The sequence below is a fragment of the Oikopleura dioica genome, chromosome PAR (genome assembly GCF_907165135.1).
Source record: "Oikopleura dioica chromosome PAR, OKI2018_I68_1.0, whole genome shotgun sequence".
NCBI lineage: Eukaryota > Metazoa > Chordata > Appendicularia > Copelata > Oikopleuridae > Oikopleura > Oikopleura dioica.
This window is the reverse complement of record NC_137293.1, coordinates 14,121,739-14,141,100: the sequence shown is the minus strand read 5'-3', so window position 1 is coordinate 14,141,100 and position 19,362 is coordinate 14,121,739. Positions and strand designations below refer to the sequence as shown.

The 19,362-nt window shown below is 40.2% G+C and overlaps 6 protein-coding genes across 6 annotated transcripts; 3 read left to right on the top strand and 3 right to left on the bottom strand.

The window, feature by feature from the left end:
- On the bottom strand, nt 1-1,573 carry LOC145701993 (zinc metalloproteinase nas-15-like). The gene is made up of 4 exons (XM_081779206.1): nt 641-1,573; nt 498-584; nt 123-454; nt 1-47 (listed from the first exon to the last, which is right to left on the bottom strand). The coding sequence occupies exons 1-4, from the start codon at nt 1,042-1,044 to the stop codon at nt 1-3; spliced, it is 870 nt and encodes a 289-aa protein (XP_081635332.1). The 5' UTR covers nt 1,045-1,573.
- Nucleotides 1,574-1,784: 211 nt separating this feature from the next.
- Nucleotides 1,785-3,509, bottom strand: LOC145703452 (uncharacterized). Its single transcript, XM_081780813.1, has 6 exons — nt 3,241-3,509; nt 3,043-3,196; nt 2,366-3,000; nt 2,100-2,319; nt 1,961-2,061; nt 1,785-1,921 (listed from the first exon to the last, which is right to left on the bottom strand). Exons 1-6 carry the CDS (start codon nt 3,487-3,489, stop codon nt 1,826-1,828), a joined length of 1,455 nt encoding a protein of 484 aa, XP_081636939.1. The 5' UTR covers nt 3,490-3,509; the 3' UTR covers nt 1,785-1,825.
- Nucleotides 3,510-3,588: 79 nt separating this feature from the next.
- On the bottom strand, nt 3,589-5,677 carry LOC145704318 (uncharacterized). The gene is made up of 10 exons (XM_081781768.1): nt 5,505-5,677; nt 5,289-5,466; nt 5,114-5,226; nt 4,965-5,066; nt 4,488-4,870; nt 4,354-4,432; nt 4,030-4,195; nt 3,886-3,987; nt 3,730-3,846; nt 3,589-3,689 (listed from the first exon to the last, which is right to left on the bottom strand). The coding sequence occupies exons 1-10, from the start codon at nt 5,655-5,657 to the stop codon at nt 3,640-3,642; spliced, it is 1,443 nt and encodes a 480-aa protein (XP_081637894.1). The 5' UTR covers nt 5,658-5,677; the 3' UTR covers nt 3,589-3,639.
- A 5,446-nt stretch (nt 5,678-11,123) lies between these two features.
- On the top strand, nt 11,124-12,934 carry LOC145701992 (uncharacterized). The gene is made up of 6 exons (XM_081779205.1): nt 11,124-11,420; nt 11,474-12,195; nt 12,237-12,340; nt 12,380-12,463; nt 12,509-12,582; nt 12,699-12,934. The coding sequence occupies exons 1-6, from the start codon at nt 11,124-11,126 to the stop codon at nt 12,852-12,854; spliced, it is 1,437 nt and encodes a 478-aa protein (XP_081635331.1). The 3' UTR covers nt 12,855-12,934.
- Nucleotides 12,935-16,151: 3,217 nt separating this feature from the next.
- Nucleotides 16,152-16,925, top strand: LOC145704115 (uncharacterized). The gene is made up of 3 exons (XM_081781550.1): nt 16,152-16,297; nt 16,342-16,665; nt 16,752-16,925. Exons 1-3 carry the CDS (start codon nt 16,242-16,244, stop codon nt 16,900-16,902), a joined length of 531 nt encoding a protein of 176 aa, XP_081637676.1. The 5' UTR covers nt 16,152-16,241; the 3' UTR covers nt 16,903-16,925.
- A 107-nt stretch (nt 16,926-17,032) lies between these two features.
- On the top strand, nt 17,033-19,354 carry LOC145703276 (uncharacterized). Its single transcript, XM_081780612.1, has 6 exons — nt 17,033-17,190; nt 17,233-17,720; nt 17,763-17,845; nt 17,921-18,397; nt 18,553-19,124; nt 19,166-19,354. Exons 2-6 carry the CDS (start codon nt 17,688-17,690, stop codon nt 19,315-19,317), a joined length of 1,317 nt encoding a protein of 438 aa, XP_081636738.1. The 5' UTR covers nt 17,033-17,190; nt 17,233-17,687; the 3' UTR covers nt 19,318-19,354.
- The last annotated feature ends 8 nt before the right edge of the window (nt 19,355-19,362 follow it).

Below are 19,362 nucleotides of genomic sequence, written 5' to 3'. Positions count from 1 at the left end.
TTAAAAAGGCTTTGCCACTACCAATGTCACTAACTCTTCCAAGGAAGCTTTAAGTATTTGCGATAGAGTGCGAATTATATATAAGTAGACGGAGATAAGCTCTGCCCTAGAATAAAACAAACCTGGGACGCAGTTAGAAATTGTTGCTGTCGAAGCCATACATGAAGCAACCGTCGGGTCTTCCACCAATTCAGTTGCAAAAACACCGATGTCTTGGCCAAGAAGGGCATCATTGAATTCAGTACAGCCAGGATTGACTCCTGCATCCCAAACTTTGCCAACAATAGCCCAGTAATAACTCGGCGTAGCACTGCCGCAGTTATGGTTTCCACCGACGTAGCCACCGTAAAGTAGGGTTTTTGAACCGTCAGTATAGTACGGCCGATTATTTTCCTTTTCAACGCCAACGAGAGTCCATCCAGGACTCGAAAAGACCTGCCCAAAGCCATCAAGACTGAAAATTTCAATTTTAAACTGCCCCAAAAGAGTTTTCTCACTCAAATGATTCGCAACAGCCCCACTCTACTAAGCATTCGTCTCCCTCATCGGAGCCATCAGCGCAGTCTGAGTTTCCATCACAGAGTCTGTAAGAGGTTAAAACATCTCAAATCATCGAGTTCTTAGTTTTTAGACCTCTGACCTTGCAGGTAACAGTGGATCACCATTATCACACGTCTCAAACTCAACTTGGCCAGCACAGAAACCGTCGTACGCGTATGTAAGCTGGTGAATATCAATGCTTGTAGCTCCGTTTCGCTGTGGCCAGATTGGTTCACCATTCAAATATGTCATGGTGTAATTGCCAGCAGCCCATGCTTCATCTGTAATGAAGAAATCAGAGCCGTAGTGCATTACCGAGGTAAAATCGTAAGGAGAACTGACATCTTCCCATTCTTCTGTCGGGATTTTCGCGTAGTTATTCGCAAAATCAGGTTTGATATTGTCAAAATAGACCTTGATGTGATCATCTCGGTCGGCACGCGTCTGCTCGTGGGAAAAACCAAGGGCGTGAAGAAACTCGTGCTGGATAGTACCGACGCTCATGCAATTCGGGCCCAGATTCAAATTTTGCCCGTTCCAAAAGACGTGGCCAATGTATGACCAACAGCCTTGGTCGACGATGAAATTCTCATCGAACCTCTTCACGTTTATATAATGCGGATAAAGAGCCGTATCTGTATCGTCGTATAGAGTGATGCATCCGTTTATTTGAGAGGTTAGAGCATCCAGCGCGGATTTGATGAAATTTATGTCGTCGGAGGGAAAGTTGTCAGCGGCAAAACGATATGGAACCAAAAGCTCTGACCCAGTTGGAGTGTATTCGTTTGGATTCTCCCATCTAGGAACAATATCCGAATAAGAAAGGTCCCGCTGATCGGCGTATCTCTTGTAGTCAACTGCAGCAGACGAAAAATTGATCTAGCAGCGTTCAATCCGAGACGCTTGTAAATTTCAGTTGCTTGTCTCATTGTATAAAGAGGGCATCGAAAATCGCCCTTTTCGAATGCCTGTCGATTTTCGAAGTTTTCGTTTAGCGTAGAGAGAAGTAGTCTCTTATCAAGCCTCATTTTCTCTGATATTTGCTTGCTGATCTCTGAAATTTGAAATATGCTGAAGAATTATCAAGAGTTGATTACAATCTCCGTCGGACTCTATTCGAAATGATCATTATTTGTTTATTTTTCAAAACTTGTTAAAATCGCTCTAAATGGAACAAATGCTAAGAATGAATTACTCACTTGTAATTCGTATTTGGTTGTTCTCATTTTATATTTGAAGTTTATTTAATATATTTTTACAAAAGAATAGGATAGAAATGAGGTTTTTAGTGGCGAACTCGCTGAATTGATCCTCTATTGATGACAATCTTGACGATGTCATCGGTTGTTCTGTCATCTCTGTTGGAAGATTGGACGATTGTCTAAATACAATTAGGATAAATCTTCATCGAAAAACAAACCTGAATTGGATCCTCTCCATCTTTGAATCGTCCACCTCTCATCATATTTGACTGGAAGCAATGGTGCCGTTTCTGCCGGTTGTTCCAGAAGAGAATCGAGGCTAAAAACTCAAAATCTCCAAATTTTGAATGATCTTACGGAATTCAGGACTTGACAATCGCTCAGCAACAATGAGGAATGAGTGGGGATCGGTTCTGTCATTTTTGTTATTCCACCATTTTGAGTGGAGCAACACGTCAAATTCCCCGTTGGGGCCCTCGTAGAAATTCCAGAAATTCATGTTCCACACTTGAAAGCTTCCTCGCTCCATATCTTTCGGTAAACGAAGAAGAATCGAAAATCCATCGCCGTCGTAGTGCTATTAAATGATGAGTAGAAATCTGAAATTGCAAAGAAAATCTTACATGAGGAGGGACTTTGATGATTGCGGCAAATCCGTGATGCAGGCCACCTCTTCGATTCGCTCTCTTTCTTGACCAGGAATCTACAATCGTAATTGTGGCGTCGCAAGTAGGGTACTGACATCCTGATCGACGAGGCCAAGGCATTAGCCAGTCAGGCTTTTCCTTCTCATCCTCTCTTGAGCAGTAGGAGTTTAGCTCCGCTGCCTTTTTCGTCGTAGTGGTCGTCGTCGTGGTCGTGGTCGTGGTCGTCGTCGTTGTTGTTGTTGTAGACGTTGTCGTAGTTGTCGTTGTAGTTGTCGTAGTTGTTGTCGTCGTCGTCGTCGTCGTCGTCGTTGTTGATGTTTCAGTAGCTGCTCGTCCATCAGGCACGCAACCTCGAGGAACAGTTCTCGCGAAAGCAGCAATAGGTTTGAGCCCGTTTCCGATGAATCCTTGTGGGCAAACACATTCGTATGAAAATTGAGTATCAACACATTGCGCGATTGGATCACATCCATGCGTGCCATCAGCGCACTCGTTTTTCGCAACGATGTCAAAAGTCACCGAGTCGTGGCAACTTTGGGCGAAGGGTGCAGTTTTGGTGAGAAATCGACTGTCCGGCATGCAGTCATCTGCCCAGTATGAAATCTTTTTGCCTTAGATCGGTGTCACATTTAAGTTGTTTTCGCGACTTTTACCTGTAAGAGATGTCCAAGACTGATCGCCAGATGTTGGGTCCCAAGCGTAGGGATCGTAGTCTTGAATGATGTTGAATTGAGCGCCGGATTTTAATGATCTCAGCTCTAGTTTCTCGATGCACAAGATGTCTTTCTTTGTATACAGGAAGGAAACCTACATATTCAAATTTTCACATGTCAATTAAAAGAATATCTTACCGTCGAAGCACTGTCAATGTCTCCTTCGTATTCTTCGGTCATATCTTCTTCGTGTTTCTTCTGATTGTAGGGCAAATTGAGCGGAAAGGAGGGGTTGGATCCGATTTGCATTGTCAAACTTCCGGAAGGAGCCCAAGCCTGATTCACGATTTTGGGCGAGCGATCTCTGTCTGTACATAATTTGATTGTAACCGTAAACTGCGATTTTACGGCAGCGATAAGCAGTGGCAACTGTATCCCTAGCTTCATCTCTAGGTTACGTTTTTTCCGTGTTGCAGGATTGAATGATAAGAAAGAATTCGCGTTACGTTTTTATTAGTTCTATTAGCAGTGCGAACGGCAGATGGCGCTGCTTGGAATTCGGGAAGACTCGTGGAAGACTCGGGCGGCGCGGCGTGTTCAAGGAGAGCTCTTCTTCAGGCACGATGAGAAGTACTCGCCGTAAAAATCTAAACACTTGCAAATGACGAGCATACAAATCGGTCTTACCCCAGTATTTTGAAGATAAAAGCGATTCACTCGTTCCTTTTAGAAATTTCAGCGAAATATCTTTCTGTATACCAAATTTTTGATCCAGTGAGATTGCATCGATTGGTGATATAAAATCTTGAATTTTATTATAATAAATTGGTTCAGCATTCTTACCGTCATCAAGAGGACTTATCAGTTTGAGTTTTCTGATGTTATTCGTGTCAATATCGTTAGTGAGATTTGATGATGATTTTATATTTGACGAAATCGGAGATGCTAAAAGACAATTAGAGCCGAGTTTACTCAGACTTTGATTACCTAAATCGCTAGAATCAGCGAGCAATGAAATCGCCAATGTACAATTCAACGTCTTCAATTTCGAAGCTGTCGAGAGCGCCAAATTCGCACCATTTTCAAATCCAAAAAGCGCAATCTTCTTTGTGTCCAAGCCAAATATCATTTGGCTTTTCTTGAACCCACCATCCTTCAAAATGAACTTAGCGGTATTAAAAATGTACTCTTTTAAAATGAAACATTGTTTTTTGAAGATTGAACGTGTCGTTTAAAATTAAACCAGAACGTGTTTCAATTATAAAATTTAAGTGAAGTGCAAGTGTAAAATTTGCATTCGTAAATTTTTACCGTCAACTTAGAGAGAAAGTCGACCACTTGGTTGCTTCTGGACTCCATAGAATCACCAGAGCAATAATCATCGGCTTTTCTGGTTCATTTTTGTTCCGTTTTGGAAAATCAAATTTATCCGAACCATTCCTGACCCCAGCTCCGATCCAAGACCATCAAATTCGAGCACATTGAGCTGATAAGCTGATGCAAAGTATTCCTTCAGTCCAAAATCAAATCTCTTCTCGCTCTGGACGCTTCGATCTGAGGGCATAAAAACGACGATTGGGAAGCGCTCAGAACGCTGCGTTTTAGGTCTCGTCAATTTGAAGGAAACCATTTTTCCCCCTATTCGTTCAGACCCGAAAAAGGTCACAAAAGTCTTTCGCGTTTTCAAAGCTGTTTGATTATTGAATTTTTCGTTGTCTTCAAGCATTTCGAAGGTCTGGTTGTTTGACGAGAACTTCCAATCAGTGATATCTGTCGGGTTGTTGATCAGATATGAGAAGGGGACCATTGTTTCATTGGAGTACAAGCACTAAAAATACTATCAACGTACAGCCTTAGCTATTAGGTCAAGGAAAATTCAATGATTAGTAAGCTTGCGTCACATTGCTGAATAAAAAAACTACCTTGACTAGGCAAAGTGTCATGTCCGCGCGGCAGTTGACTTCAGAGTTGTCGCAAGGCCTCTGGCTTGCGCTTGTCTCGCTCGGACAGGTCAAACACTGCGCCTTGATTAGAAGATGCCTAAGTGACGCAATCGATGGATACAAAGTACCTCCGTGGTTTGTGATTGTTTGAACAGATGTACGCTCTGTCCCAGCCGCCGTCGGAAGTACACGGCGCTAGATGAATCAGCGCCTATCATGTCCACGTATCCTTCCGTGTACTCTGAAGTTTACACAAAGTTATTCTGTAAAATCTCGTTTCAAAGCCCACTCCTTGCAAAATACCTGAGAAGGAATTGAAAGAGGAATGGACAAAAGCGCTGATTGCTGCTGAAGCAGGTTTTGCATCAACATCGATTGAGTACGGAAGCAGAATTTTAACTGAGCCGCCATTTTTGGCAATTTTTCCTCGTTTGAGAGTCGCAATTTTCGTATTAGAAATTTTCACCAAATTGGTCAATGCCTTTAAAATGTTATTCTTCGACTGTTTTTATTTTTTACCGCGGCGGGAAGAGCACAAGAAGCTTCTTCAGACTTGTATACTTGCTCACAACTGCCCTGTTTGACGAAGCATCGCTCGTAAATGTTCAGCTCACGGTCGGGATCGCTCCAAAGCGCGATGAACTCCTCATCAGAGAGCCAGAGTAAACTCATCAAATATGTAACAGAGGTCGTCGTCGGTTCTTTGTCAGAGTTGTTTTTATATTTTAAATCGTTTATAACGAATTATTGACCCTTTCCTAAAATTATTGCATCTTCAGAATTCCGGAATGACCTCAAATCAATCACTTTCAATATCGTCTTCGGAAGTTTTTCTGTTGATTTCGGGTAAAATAAATTTTTGGTATTTCGCTCATCAGAATCTCGCTTCCCATTTGGCCGAAGAAAACGTGATACAGTTCTAGTGGGCACTTCTGACATATCAAATTCAGCAAAGGCGAGTGTATTTTCATTTGGACTCCACCATAAAGAGGCTGTCACGTGATTTTTAAACATTTAATAAGAAACTTGATTCTTTCATTCTGATTTTTAAAAACACGTTCCTTTATCTTTGAAAACTTCTTTTAGGAATAAAGCTGGGGGAATTGCTGCATATTGACTTGTCGAAAGAGTAACTTCTTCTCCAAACATCGATTCTTTATAAACAAGTCCTCCTTTGGCACGCTTGAAGACGATTTTCGATCCAGAGGAGCTTCCGAACTCCGCCCAGGAAATTGGAGATTTATCGCTCGCGATCGCACTTTTCAGCTGACTGCTACTCGTTGACAGGTCTTATTGTAGGTTTTTATAAGAAATAGAGCACGGAAAAAGCATAATTCAAAACCGTATTGTCAAATGCATCATAATCATTTGCTTTTTTCAGAATAGCGAAATTGGCGTCCCCAGAGACATCCCAGTCTTTCACATTTTCTCTAAATTAAGATTAAGATAAACAATTCAGACTGCACTTACGTTGAAAACTCTGAGTTAAAAGCAGCAAGGACAATAGTCTTTGGTTGTTGGAAGTCCTTTCTGATGATGTTCCCATCGCTGTCGAGGAAAAAGAGGCTGTTCTTTCTCCAAATAGATTTTGAAAAGACTGAATTTCGTTTGAAATAACTTGAGAAAGCGATAATTTCTTTGAGCGTTAGTGCCGGTCCAAGGGGAGTTTCATCTGGCCTAGCAGCAATTTAATATGTTTCTAGTTAGTTATTGTTCTTACTCTAGTATCAGGACAGACAGAGCCACAAGACAGCCGATAAGAATGATGCATAAGATGGCAAGTGTAATCCCTTTCCAGTCCTTCTTCTCGTCCGCTCCAGACACGAGCTCCTAAAACAAATGCCTCATCTAATTAAAAACGGTAGAAATCATCTGATCTTTTAAAACCTTCCAGAAATTCCCCTGTGTTCCCCTTGATTGAATATTGGCCCCGTGATACATTTTTGATGCTCTGTTAAAAAGTGTTTCGGAAACAATTTACAATTGTCAATAACGAGCAAGAGCCTGCATTTTTACTCGGAGTGGTTGTTATTGACAGATTTTGATAATCGGCTGATCCGCGTCCGTGGTGTTTAATCTTACTGTAGCAGCTTTTGTCGTACAAAAGTGTATTTCCTCTGAGTCTATTTTTTCCAAAAACATTTTTGAGGCCCCACATAAAAATTTAATAAAGGCTTTATACTCTTATACCCTTCAAAACGTCAAAGTATCATTAATTGCTCATGAAGACCTATAGAAAAGAGCAGATCGTGAAAAACAGTAAAATACCTCTCCGAAATCGCACTCCTCGTCGAAGGAGCCCGACTCATCCCCCTTTTCGTTCTTTCGCTTTTTGACATTTTCGAACTCTGGAATGTGCTCATTCGATTCCTCGCTGATGCGCAGCGCTTTCCGGTTTACTTGTAAAATATCTAGCCGGAATTCGACAAAAAGGGCCACGTCTACTTTCTTATAACAAAATTTTACATAAGGAAAATTTCAGCTATTGCACTTTTGAACGTTTTTTTTCGAGGATTCTTGTTCCGGTTCCTTTGAAAAAATTACTCAAAATAAATTCGGCAACGAAGAATTTTTCTCTACAAAATCCTACAACCATCTGCTTTTGTCAAAACTAAATGAGAGATCGGGTTCTATTCAAAAGTGGACATTGCCCAGAATCCAAATGCTTTGGGAATATTTTCATTCGGAATAAAAACAATGCAATTAGAGCCATTGGAAACTTGGAGTTGGGGTTGAGAAGGGGGAAATATTGCTGTGAATAAGAGAGCACATTTTTCTTTCGAATCGCTTCAGCTTGGGTACAGATTTATCATTATTTAATTTTTCCTTCCTTTTGACCTAAAATAAATTGACCCGTCTCTGGAAGCGATATTCGCATTCGCGTTGCATGCAAACATTTTTTCGCAGAACCCCTCAGGTAGCCCTTTTTCTCGAAGTCATCATTCTCTTAGATGTGAATCTCTGTACACGTGAGGTGGCCAAATCGGGCGATTGCCCTTTTGGATTATTCAGGAATTCATGGTAATCGTGCCCGAGAGGCAATATTTGACTGGCAGTAGTAGTGGCACTGCTAAATTATTATTTTCTTTTTAATTAATGCACCTTTCAATCGCTTCGACCTTCTTTGGGCTGATTGCCTCGCCTCATTTTCAATAAGCTCTAGTGGACAGTTTCTGTTATACTGACCCGTCAAGTTCAGAGCGGTTCAATTTTTGGTCTAATCCGTCTGCTGAAATTGATTTACAGGTACTTACAGGGGCAGAAAGATCATCCGCAGAAGAAGAAGGCAAAATCGCGTGGCTAACGACTAATCATGCGATTAATAATTTCCCCTTTTCTCTTAGTCAAGAATATCGAGTATTATTAACCCATCTCTGTCATAAAAAAATTGAAATAAAAGACCGAGAGTTGGATAACACGCAAACTGTAGAAGTCATTTACGACGTCAATCACCCGTAATGGAACCACTCATCAGTTTTTCAACAAAAGTCTGTCGTTCTCTCTCTCTCGAGGGAACACATGCCAGCAGGCCATTTTCTACTCTGATTTGAAAATTAGGAAGTCCTTCATTAGCCCTACGAATTTATGGATGAGCTTTCTTTATCATAATTTAGGATAATGATCCTTCTGACTTCAGCAATCGAAACCAATCTATTGAAAAATAGGAAAAAAAACCCTCTATTCCTTCATTTATTATACCTGATCGTTCTCATCGCAAACTCTAGTCGCAAAACTTTGACCACTTTTTAGCGAGCTCAAATAATTTCCCATAATACTTCCTAACCACATTCCCGTCCCGTATTATATTCAACCGACGAAACATGCTATTGCACCGATTCAATTATCAGAATGAAAAATTTACAACAAACCTCGTAATTGGATGAGTCTTGCGAGCCAAATTCATCAATCGAGCCTTCTTTTTGCTGTGTGTTCTATGTTTATGGTTGAAATAATGATAGTTGCGAATATCGTCAAATTTACTTTTACTCGCTTTGTTGAAGCTCTTCGCTGAGCTTTTACTGTATTTCCGCCGCCTGTAAACGAGTCGCAGCCTGCATGTCACTAATTCCTGTATGTCAGGGCAGTCTTGAAAATTCACGACTCTTTTCCTACTCTTACTGATCCCGCGGCGAACATGCACCTGACCTCGGCGATTTAAAAATATTATCACTCAGTGTTCACTTCATTTGAAAATTGTCTCTAAACAGCTAATCTCTCCCTTCTGAAAAAGGATGCAAAAGATCGTCCGCTGAGGCTTTACAAGGCGCATAAAGGACCATAAAATAAATTAACCGTCTTCTATAAATCAAGCCTAAATAGCCAAGCCGCAACCAATTCCTGTTCTTTTTTCCAGACGTAAGGGCCGATAAGTTTAAGTGTTTGGCGCCGCAGATGAACTATTCATGGCTTCTTTTCATGATAAAAACGGTGTCAATATGTAAAAAGGGGCAACAATATTGGTAAGTTAGGGTTAGGGTTAGGGTTAGGGTTGTTGTTAGAGTAATTTTAATATCGAGTCGGTAATAATTAGTATTCAAAAGAATTGAGCCCTCGCAACTGTATTTCTTTTGAGTGCTTTTTGTGGCTTTTTGAATTTTCTTTGAAATCAACAAGGAGTATACTAATTCAAAATCGAATTCAAAAATTCCCTGCCTTTTGTATTTCTTATGACGACCATGGTCAGCCCGGCAGTCCCCGCCGCTGAGGTCGTCGCCATTTTTTTATTTTTCTAGGAGTGTTTTTTCTCTGTGAACGGCCAAAAATGGGAGTGATCAAAAATGGAAATCTGTCTTTGCAAACGTCCACCGCGGTCAGTGAACACTTCGAATAACTGACACAATGAAGTTTCCTTAATAATGCAGCAATTACAGCAGCTCTGTAGTCAATCTGACTGTAATAAACTGCGGCAAAAACACGTGTGCCGGGCACTGTGGCTCATCGATTCAAATTTCAATTGAATCAGACAAATTAACATTCAATTTGCAACTGCCAACGGGATGTTTCGAGGCTTAGTCGCGTTTTTAATGAGATCGGAGTTGAAAAACCTTCGAACTATTTTGAACATGACTTTTCACTAGACAGAATTTCTTGCGCAGAAAAAAAATTTATCAAGCGGCCAACATAGGGTTCCGTCAAAAATTTTCATCACCCGAATTCCAAAGCTTATAGATTCCCCCTAGAAAAATATATGATTTTAGACTTACGCTTACTATGGAATACGAAGAACTTGCAGTAGACATTTTACATTTCTTCTTTGTCTACTCGAGATTCTCTGTATCCATTTTTCGATTCGGAGAAAAAAAACTGTAACTGCGTTTTTTTTGTTAAATCATTAAACGCTGCTCGACAGTTCTACTTATATATAAATGTGTTAGATTCAACAGATTTTGCTCAATGAATTCAGACGATGACCGGGAAAGGATCGATTTGCGGAGCAAAGCCGATAACGCGACTATTATTAGTTTAATTTTTATTTGATTAAAAAACCTCTGCTAAACATCGCTCACGCGGAACGCAAACAAGATGATGAAACGGTATAGAATCGAGGTTTCAAAAAGATAATATGTACTTGACCATTCTTCTAGTCAACATGGTAAAACCATCGTTCTCATGTACCATCGGGTGTAAATCTCGGGAAATAAGGTTAATTATCTTCTGAAAGAGCGTAATTACGCGTCTTTTTCGGCTCATATGAACCATGAAATGATGCTGCTGATGATATCCGAGTTTGATGCCATGACTTCTGATAGATCTTGAGAGAAATGAGCGAACTATCAGGTTATTTTTAACACAAAAATTCAAAGAAAGCTAACTTTCTTTAGTAATTTTTCAGCCGACAAGATCAACTCTGGAGCTCAATTTGCAGGCTCAATTTCGTATTGGCACCCTTTTATCTCTTGAAGAGGAAAGTTTTATCTAATAAATTTTTAATAAGAAAAACAGCATAAAAACTTTTGAAGCTGACAATTCAAGACCGCATTGTCACGAGCGTTGACGATGAAATCTTGACGGAAATAACAACGGCCCGTCATATTTTGAGCTCTCCGCTTGAAGAGCAAAATACAATACGGCAGTCTGAAAGCCCCTCAGTTATGAGTTTTTATTCTATAAAAAGTACTTATGCACGAAAGAGATGAAATGAACTCAGCAGAAGATCCCGATCTGTCTTCTTTCTATGAATCCGCGATCGATGACGACGATCATGCAATAATTGAAGAAAGTGTGGATTTGACGCTTGATGCCTCGCATATGCGAACAGACGATCTTTCTGAAAGCGGCTTTAACACCGAGTCTTCACAAGTCATCAGAACACTGAGAGATGATCCTTCCGAATCCTCGCAGTCCGATTCTGAGTCCGCAGATTTGTTTGAGAATGTAACAAACGATACTCCTAACGAAGAAGAATTGAAATCAAAAAGAGATAGTGAGCAAAAAGTAAGAGAGCCTCTTTATAATAATTTTATCATTAATAAAACTTTTCCGAATAGATAACTCTTCAACCACCCGTACGAATCGCGAATCCAGATAGTTTTGAAAAGCAAGACTCGACAGAGTCAGAATCTGATGATTCTTTCACATCGTCCTCGGAAAACGAAGATGATGTTAATCTTCAAGAAAAAGAAGACGATTTGAAGGAAGCACAAAACGAAACAAGCGAAGAAGAAATCAAGGAAAAAAATGACAACATAGAAAAGAAAGATGGGCAGGAGCAGCTGAACAATGTGAAAGAAAGTAAAAATGATGAAAACGAATCTGAAGAGAAAGACAAGATGGCCGGGGAGCCGGAAGAAACCACAAAAGATAATAAGTCGAACTCAGAAAAGGATCCATCTGAAACCAGCTCCATTGCCTCGACCACCACTGAAGAGAGCATCCCGGAGTCAAATACCCAGACCGATGAAAACCAGCCATTCGTCCGTCCGACTTCAACTTCAAACCCAAAAGGCGGCATCAAAAAATTTCTTCGACGCAGTCTTCCAAAGAAACTGCTGAGAACGAAAACGCTTCAAAGTCGTACGGACTCAGAATCGTCTCTGAATAATTTGGATGTCGAATTGCCGAGTCCTAAATCGTCGCAACTCGACAGTGGAAATGATTTACCTCATCTAATGACCCCAGTAAAGCAATTTCTGCGCAAACCTGGGATTGGACAGATTAATTTCACCAGTGTTGACATTCCCGTGGAGAATCAACTGACTGAAGTATCAAGGTAAATTACGAATTCCAAAGAACACGCTCTGGAATTTTTAGAAAATCGTCACTGGTCTCGCTCGATCAGCTTTATCTCGGCGATGGGAAAGGGGAATCTGCTCCAATTCAGGGAATAACAAGATATGTTGGAAGCATTTACACAGGTTGAAACTCAAGTTTTATCGAATTTAATGTCGGTTTAGGCGACAAGGCCTTTGCTGGAACAGATGCCGCGGTTTTCCTTTGGCTGACGGACGAGAACGGCAAGACCATGGGTGGCAAAAACGGTAAAATTGACTGCTGAGCTGTTTCATTTCAAGCTAATATTCAAGGTTACAAAATTCGAGAACAAGGTGGCGACGCGTTCGAAAGAAACACCAAAAATCGGCTCAGGATCAACATCAAAGTAAGTATCTAATTCAGCGTTCCTAGAGCCACCGGATATGGCCATCTTCTGTCTGTCATTTCGAGCATCTTACACAAGTGCTTCGCTGAATTAAATTTAACGACACTTGATTCCAGGAAAAGCTAGCCGCGTTGCACAAGTTGACTGTCCGACATAACGGCAGTGGACTTTCGCCTGATTGGCTGCTCTCTAGAATCGAACTGACGGAAGTAGATGAGCAGGATCGCCCAGTGCGACCACTTCAAGGACTTGTTTTCCCTTTTGCATGTTGATTCAAGTTCGGAAGTAGATTATTTGCGAATCGTATCGGTAAAACAGATCAAGTTTTCGGGTGCGATGAGTGGCTCAAACCAAAGCGTGTTTACGAACTTGGCCCTGATGGAAGTTCCTCAAAATATTTGGTGAAAATCTTATCCGAGAAGAAATTGACAGATGAAAACGGACATTTTGTCGAGCTCTATGGAACAAAAGGTTAGCTGAATGAGAATTATGATGTTGGTTAAATTTTATGTTCAGGGCGGACACAAAAACGAGTTTTGAAGAAGCCAGAGCTCGATACAACTTGGCAAATTTTTTCGATTCCAGGTAATTTTTACTCGAGAAATAATAACTCAAAGTATGAAGCCTATGATCTCGGAGAAATAGAAGCAGCTGCACTTTTCAACGAAAGTGGAAATGATTGGATAGTACAGGTTAGTTAATTTTTTCTTATTCGGAAATAAAGATGATTTTTAGCGAGTCGTTGTTGTTTCACCCAACGGAGAAAAACTCGTCCTTGATTTTCAGAACTCCTTCATAAATCCGTCCGGCTTGAAAGCATTCCTGTAGTGAAAATAAAAGTCTACTTTTGAATGCATGTGATGTTAGAACACTCGCTATCTGAGCTGTTTCCGATCAAAAAAGACAGTGCGACTAGAACAGATTTGCGAACGATGACATATTTAATTATTGATCGCTTTTACGTCTGCAGTTTATTTTGAACCAACGATAGTGGCAGTTTGATGACGGAATATCTGTTTGATGACTTTCCTGTCTGACAAGTGGGATTATTGAAGTCAAACAAAATTCCCAAACGTGTTCATCATTAGTATCTTTCCGGGCACGCTGCTCGAGGCAACTGTATAAAAGTTGTCACATGTGTTACGTCAAAAATGTTTCTCGAAAATTGTCAAGTTGGGGAAACTCTGAAGGACTTGTTCTTGCAAGAAAGGGAATCGGAAGGTTGTTGAATGTTGTTGGTGCACCTGCGGTTATAATAAAACGAACACTTTTGACATCAGTATGTCGAGCTTGTTTCACAGGCGGAATAAGAGGAAAATTATGATGGCTTTGCATTTTTCAGGAAATTCTCAGAGTTATAAACACCAAGATCAATAACAATTCGCGAAACTGCTCTTAGTTTTTTTCCCAAAAGAATAACATCCTTTGCTCTTCTCAAAGCATCATTCAAGAAAGAATAAAAACAAACTTTCGCGTCATTTGTTTCTAGCTTGACCTCATGCTTTATCGTCAGCTCTCTTAATCCTCATCAAATGAAGAAATCGATCAACCAAGGTGCCGATAGTAACAGCCATTACTATTTAAAATTCCTCATAAAAGACAGGCCCTGACTAGCTTTTCAATCGTGAAGTGCAGGTGAATCTCTCAACAGTTGTCCAAACACATAACTCAGCAGCTAATGATAATTTGACAGTATCACTTGAGTTCAATGAAGGGTCCATATTCCAAAATTCCTCTGACGAGTTTGAAGACTTGACAGCCCCTATTCGATAGCTAATGGTGGCGCAAGCAAAAAAGTAAACAGCACGCAACTTGGTCAATAAGATCAAATGCACAAGTGGTTTTCTTAACGACTTTTACTACACGCTCCGGAAAGGATTAATATCGTTTTATTTTTCTCAGCAGAGATAAGGAAATTATGGTTCTTTGTGCAAAATGCTTGGTTAATTTCGTCTATTTCAAAGGGAGCACTCAGTGCAGTGTTGATGGAGATTTGGATTGTCTTTTATTAGGAAAGATTTCAGATTTATATTTTTGTCCACAAAAGTGCCCAAAAGGCAATGTTCTTATTAAAAAACATGATTGTTAAAATGATTTCATGCTGATGATAATCGTTCGTTTTACATAACCTTGGAAGTTATGTGAAAAAACATGCTCAAATGATGTTGAAAAGTTTACATAAGCTTGTTTCACATGTTCAGGATGCCGTAATGTCGCTCTGATCAGAAGCCGAGGCCGCTTGTTGCAAATATCTTCACTAAACAAACTTGCGGAAAAACGTAATTTCTATTAACACAAATTCGAAGAGAATGTATCAATGAGTCTCGAAATTGGACTCAGCTCTATTCTGAAAGTGCATTTATCAGCTTTACTTTCGGAATTCGGAGGAAAAGAAAGCGATATAAGAACAATCTGTGCAAACTCTTCATCTGTTTACTCTGGGACGCTGAGTTCGCAATTTTATTTATGGGACAGTTTTACGAGCGGGAAATTTCATCCTAAGAAAATAGAAAAAATCTGAAATCAACAAAGACTCATCGAGTTTCGAAACTGAAACCTGTCAACCGGATCAAGTGTGCGAATCAAAATGGACATCAGTTGAGCAGAATGACAGGATTGTCACGCATACTTTGTCACGTGGATGTGGTAGGAAGATTGAAGATGCTGATCTTGAGGATGATGAGAGAATCGTTGAGGAATCCAGTGCTTCTAGGAATGGTTTCGTAGTTGAGTTACTCAACTTGAGTAACTAGTGTGTAATAACAAGTAGTCAATGATCGACTGTTGATCTCTAGGAAGGCAAACATTCGTCAGCCTTCAAGTTCAACTCTCATTCCTATGCGACACTAATTTCGAAAAACTAAGACTGGGAATGAAACCATAAACAGAAGTACATGCAACTACGTAAGTTCCGAGTCCTCATTTGCTCCCGGAACTAGTTGTTTGGACTCTGGCTTGGCTGCACTAACTGCCCTAAAATGCTATGAAAAGCCAACAAAGCAATTCAGAGGCGTTTGTGAGCCAAATGTTATACAAGTCAATCCACTAAAGGTGAGAAGTTTGAACTTTTTCGATTCACATCAAAATCCAGGAAACAAGCTGTTTCGCCTGCGATGAAATTTGCTCAGACGGAAATTGCCGAGACTACGATACGTGTCTAAATGAGCCAGCATCAGGGGCAGATTCGAAAATTTGCTCATCGGATGGTTGCTCCTTATTGCTACGCCAGAGCACCAAGAACATTCTCACGCCAGATGGAGCCTTGAAGACGCCACTTTCAACAACCAAAGTCATCAACCGCAGCTGTTTCCAGAGTGGCGTCGATGTGAGTAAGTTCAACTCGAAGACCGAAACCGCGCAATGCAAACAGCAAGATCTATGCAATAGATCGCACTTATTCAACTTGACCGACGTGGAAATGTGTTTACCACCGCCGCTCACGACCCAGCCGATACTGCCAACAACTACTTCCGCTGCACCTGAACTTCCGACAACAGGAAATTGTTCATACTCGATTTCAACGAAATTATCATAATGATAATAATGATAATTTATTATAAAGTTCAAACAATGAACATGCTCAAGAACCAATTTTTACAACGACGGTAACGCTACCAAGTGGACCGCAATTCTCGACAGTAGGAATTGTTGGTATAACAATGGCCGTTTGCTTTGGTTTTGTGTTGGTTCTCATCGTTGCTATCGCTTTTGTCAGGTACGAAATATGCACCAAATACAGCTTCAACAATCTTATTCAAGTGATGATGGTTTCTTATGGATTTGTGCCGCCTGCAAGACAAGTGATCCGGATTTGCCTGTAAAAAGCGAACCAGTAAAGCAAGAACCAAAGAAAGAAAAAATCATTTACAACAGAAACCCTAAGTTGCCTCCTCGAGGAACACGGCCGACCGTCGAAATGTCAAGTCGAATGTCCACTCGGCGGGATACCATTTCGGTTCCGCCGGGACGTCGGCAGAGCTATGTCGTCAAAGATATTGGCGGTCGACCAACTCTTGTATTTGAAGACATGGACGATGATTACTCCGAAACTACTGCAGCTGAACTAACAAACAACACAACTCGGTAAGGATCACAGAAACTATCTCCGAAATATGTAGTTTGACCAAAGCAAATAAAAAGCGTTCTCAGCATTTTTTGTTTTCTTTTAGGAGCACAAAAAGCAATGTTGGCTTTATATCCGAGGAATTCGTTGATGAAGAAGAGGAAGAAAGTGTTGACCAAGTATCGGAACTGCCGACATCAATGTTTGCCAATCAGAATAGAAGAAAAAGCTCGCACTACTACTCATCTGCCATTTGACTGTATTTTAATATTTTCCGTTAAAACATCATTCATTAAATATCAAATGCTCATGATAATGAGTCTTTCAAACATTTTCCTGTAAAGAAGTCTGTCCGTACGGAGGAGTTTGTTTGAGCAGGGGTTAGTGTAACTCCGCGCCAAGCGCGTATTGCACATTGAGATCCACTTTAGAGTACCATATCTCCTGCATTTCAAATTCAACCGCAGATGAAATCATTTTGAGAATGGATGTGTTCGAGGAAATTTATGACAAGAGACGGGAGAAATTTATTTCTGGTCTTTTAGGTAGGGTTGCGTTTTTAATTGGAAAGAATTTTTTGTTTAAAGATCATCCGGACGGTCACGTGATTGCACAATGCATCTTCAGCAGAATGGATCGAGAAACATTTCTGTCCCTTAAAAGTCATCTGACGAAGCCGGAGTCTCATATTGCTAATTATGTTAGAAGGGAACCCGGTGTTCCTATCGAATACAATATGCAACCAAACGATTCTCTTCTGGATGAAAGCTCTTGCATTCGCATATTCAGAAGATTTGTCAAGGACGATTATATCTACCAGCTCGTTCAGAATGAATTAAACGTATTGCCGCATTCTCTCTCCGGCGTCACCAGTTTAGGAATTCAATTTAAGTCACTTACTTATTCTTAAAAAAAAATAATCGACTGATTATACCTTGTTATTGAATCTGTTCGCAGTATTATTCAAAAAAGAGAAGAAATCAGGGATAAAAAATATGTCTCAAAAGGGAGTACTACATTTTCTCTTCCTCACTATGAATTTATGTTTCGAATCTTTGAAGTTGGAACAGATTGGGTAAGCTTCATATCTGATTAGTCTCTTAATTGTCAAATTTAGATATTGTCTCAGGTCAACCTCACAAACCCCTCCGAAGAAGTTACTTATGAGAAAATATACGTTTATAAAATTGTCAGAAAAAGGTAGGGTAACACTTATTTCAAAGAATTTTCCCCCAAGCTAAATCCAGCGATCTAGTCGAGTGAGTTTTGTTATAGTGAGAAGAACAACAAGTTTGAAAAGAATGGAGCCCTTCCAATTAGAAATGCAGAGTCTCCGTCTCTGTCGGGTCATAGACGTACATCGTTTCTTAATCGTAATAGAAATAATCGTGGAATTGCTCGGCTGACACGCGGAAATAGATATTTGACCATTCTTGACCCGCTTCTACTCTACACATCGAAAGATTGTTGTTTGATCTACAATTTGAAAAATCCCTCCAGACAACCCATGAAGTTAGAAAGATCTGGACTTGCTCCCGTCAAAATTATTGGAAAACAAGATGTCCGAGGGCGATGGGAAATCGACAAGTTTCATCTTTTTCCAATTATCTACCGGAAGGATTTTACTATCATCGTCGAAGTGGTCAAGATTCAAGAAAAAACTATCGAAGTCATAAGTTCGGAAACGATCGAATTGAATAATTTGTTTGATTTTGAAATGGTGTTGTACTGGATAGATCAGAAAAATTTTATGTTGAGCTTCAAATATTGTATTCTCAGCTGACATATAATATATATGATGTAAGTTATATCAATGATATAATATCATATAACCATCAAAATATGCATATGAACAGAACAGAATTCATACCTAGAAGGTATACCTAGAACTTTGAAGCCCTTCAAAGATTAGTTCCTGCTCTTATTGAAGGAAACATGCACCTGGCAAAAGATGTCTACCATATCAATACATCAAGTCAGATGATTGAAAAGTACCAGCTTCCGGATCCCGAAGAACCGAAAAATTTCCAGTTTGATTTTCTATACTTCGCTTTTCATAACGGACGAATAATATTCTTGATGCCCACTCCTGCGCAGCGGCCTCCTACGGAACAAAGACTGCGTAGTTCATACATGTACCTTGGGTACTTGTCTAAGCATGGAGCGAACGATGAGTTCTTCGATAATGCAATTTCTCAGATTGAATACCATCTCTGCGGGGGATGGGGACGTCCAGCATCGTGTTGGCTCGATCCGAACTTTCAGCTCGAAAAGGGCGAATTTTTTGATTACCGGGCAGTCCGGACTTCATCAAATACGCGATGCCTTGGAACACCAAAGAAAGACAAATTGTACAAAACGAAAATCAAGGACTTCATTTCCGCTACTCACGTCTGTTCCTGTCAAGGAAAATGCAAAGACACAGGATTAGAATTCACTCATCATGGCGTGACGAAAAAGATGAAAGTTTTTTCCATGAGTAAGGTTTACTCTAAAATATCGTTGATGAATAAAATTAAGCCAAAATGCGAAAATTTCACGAGAAACGCGTTAGCGATTCTGATGCGGAAAGAAACGCGGAACTCTGGTCATCGTCCTCTCAAATTGCACAAATCGCCAAAGAAAGGATCGACGCAGATAATGAGAGAGTCACAATCAATTTCTTTATCTGAATTCAATCAACTCTATTCTTATGATTTTATGATCAAATTCAATAA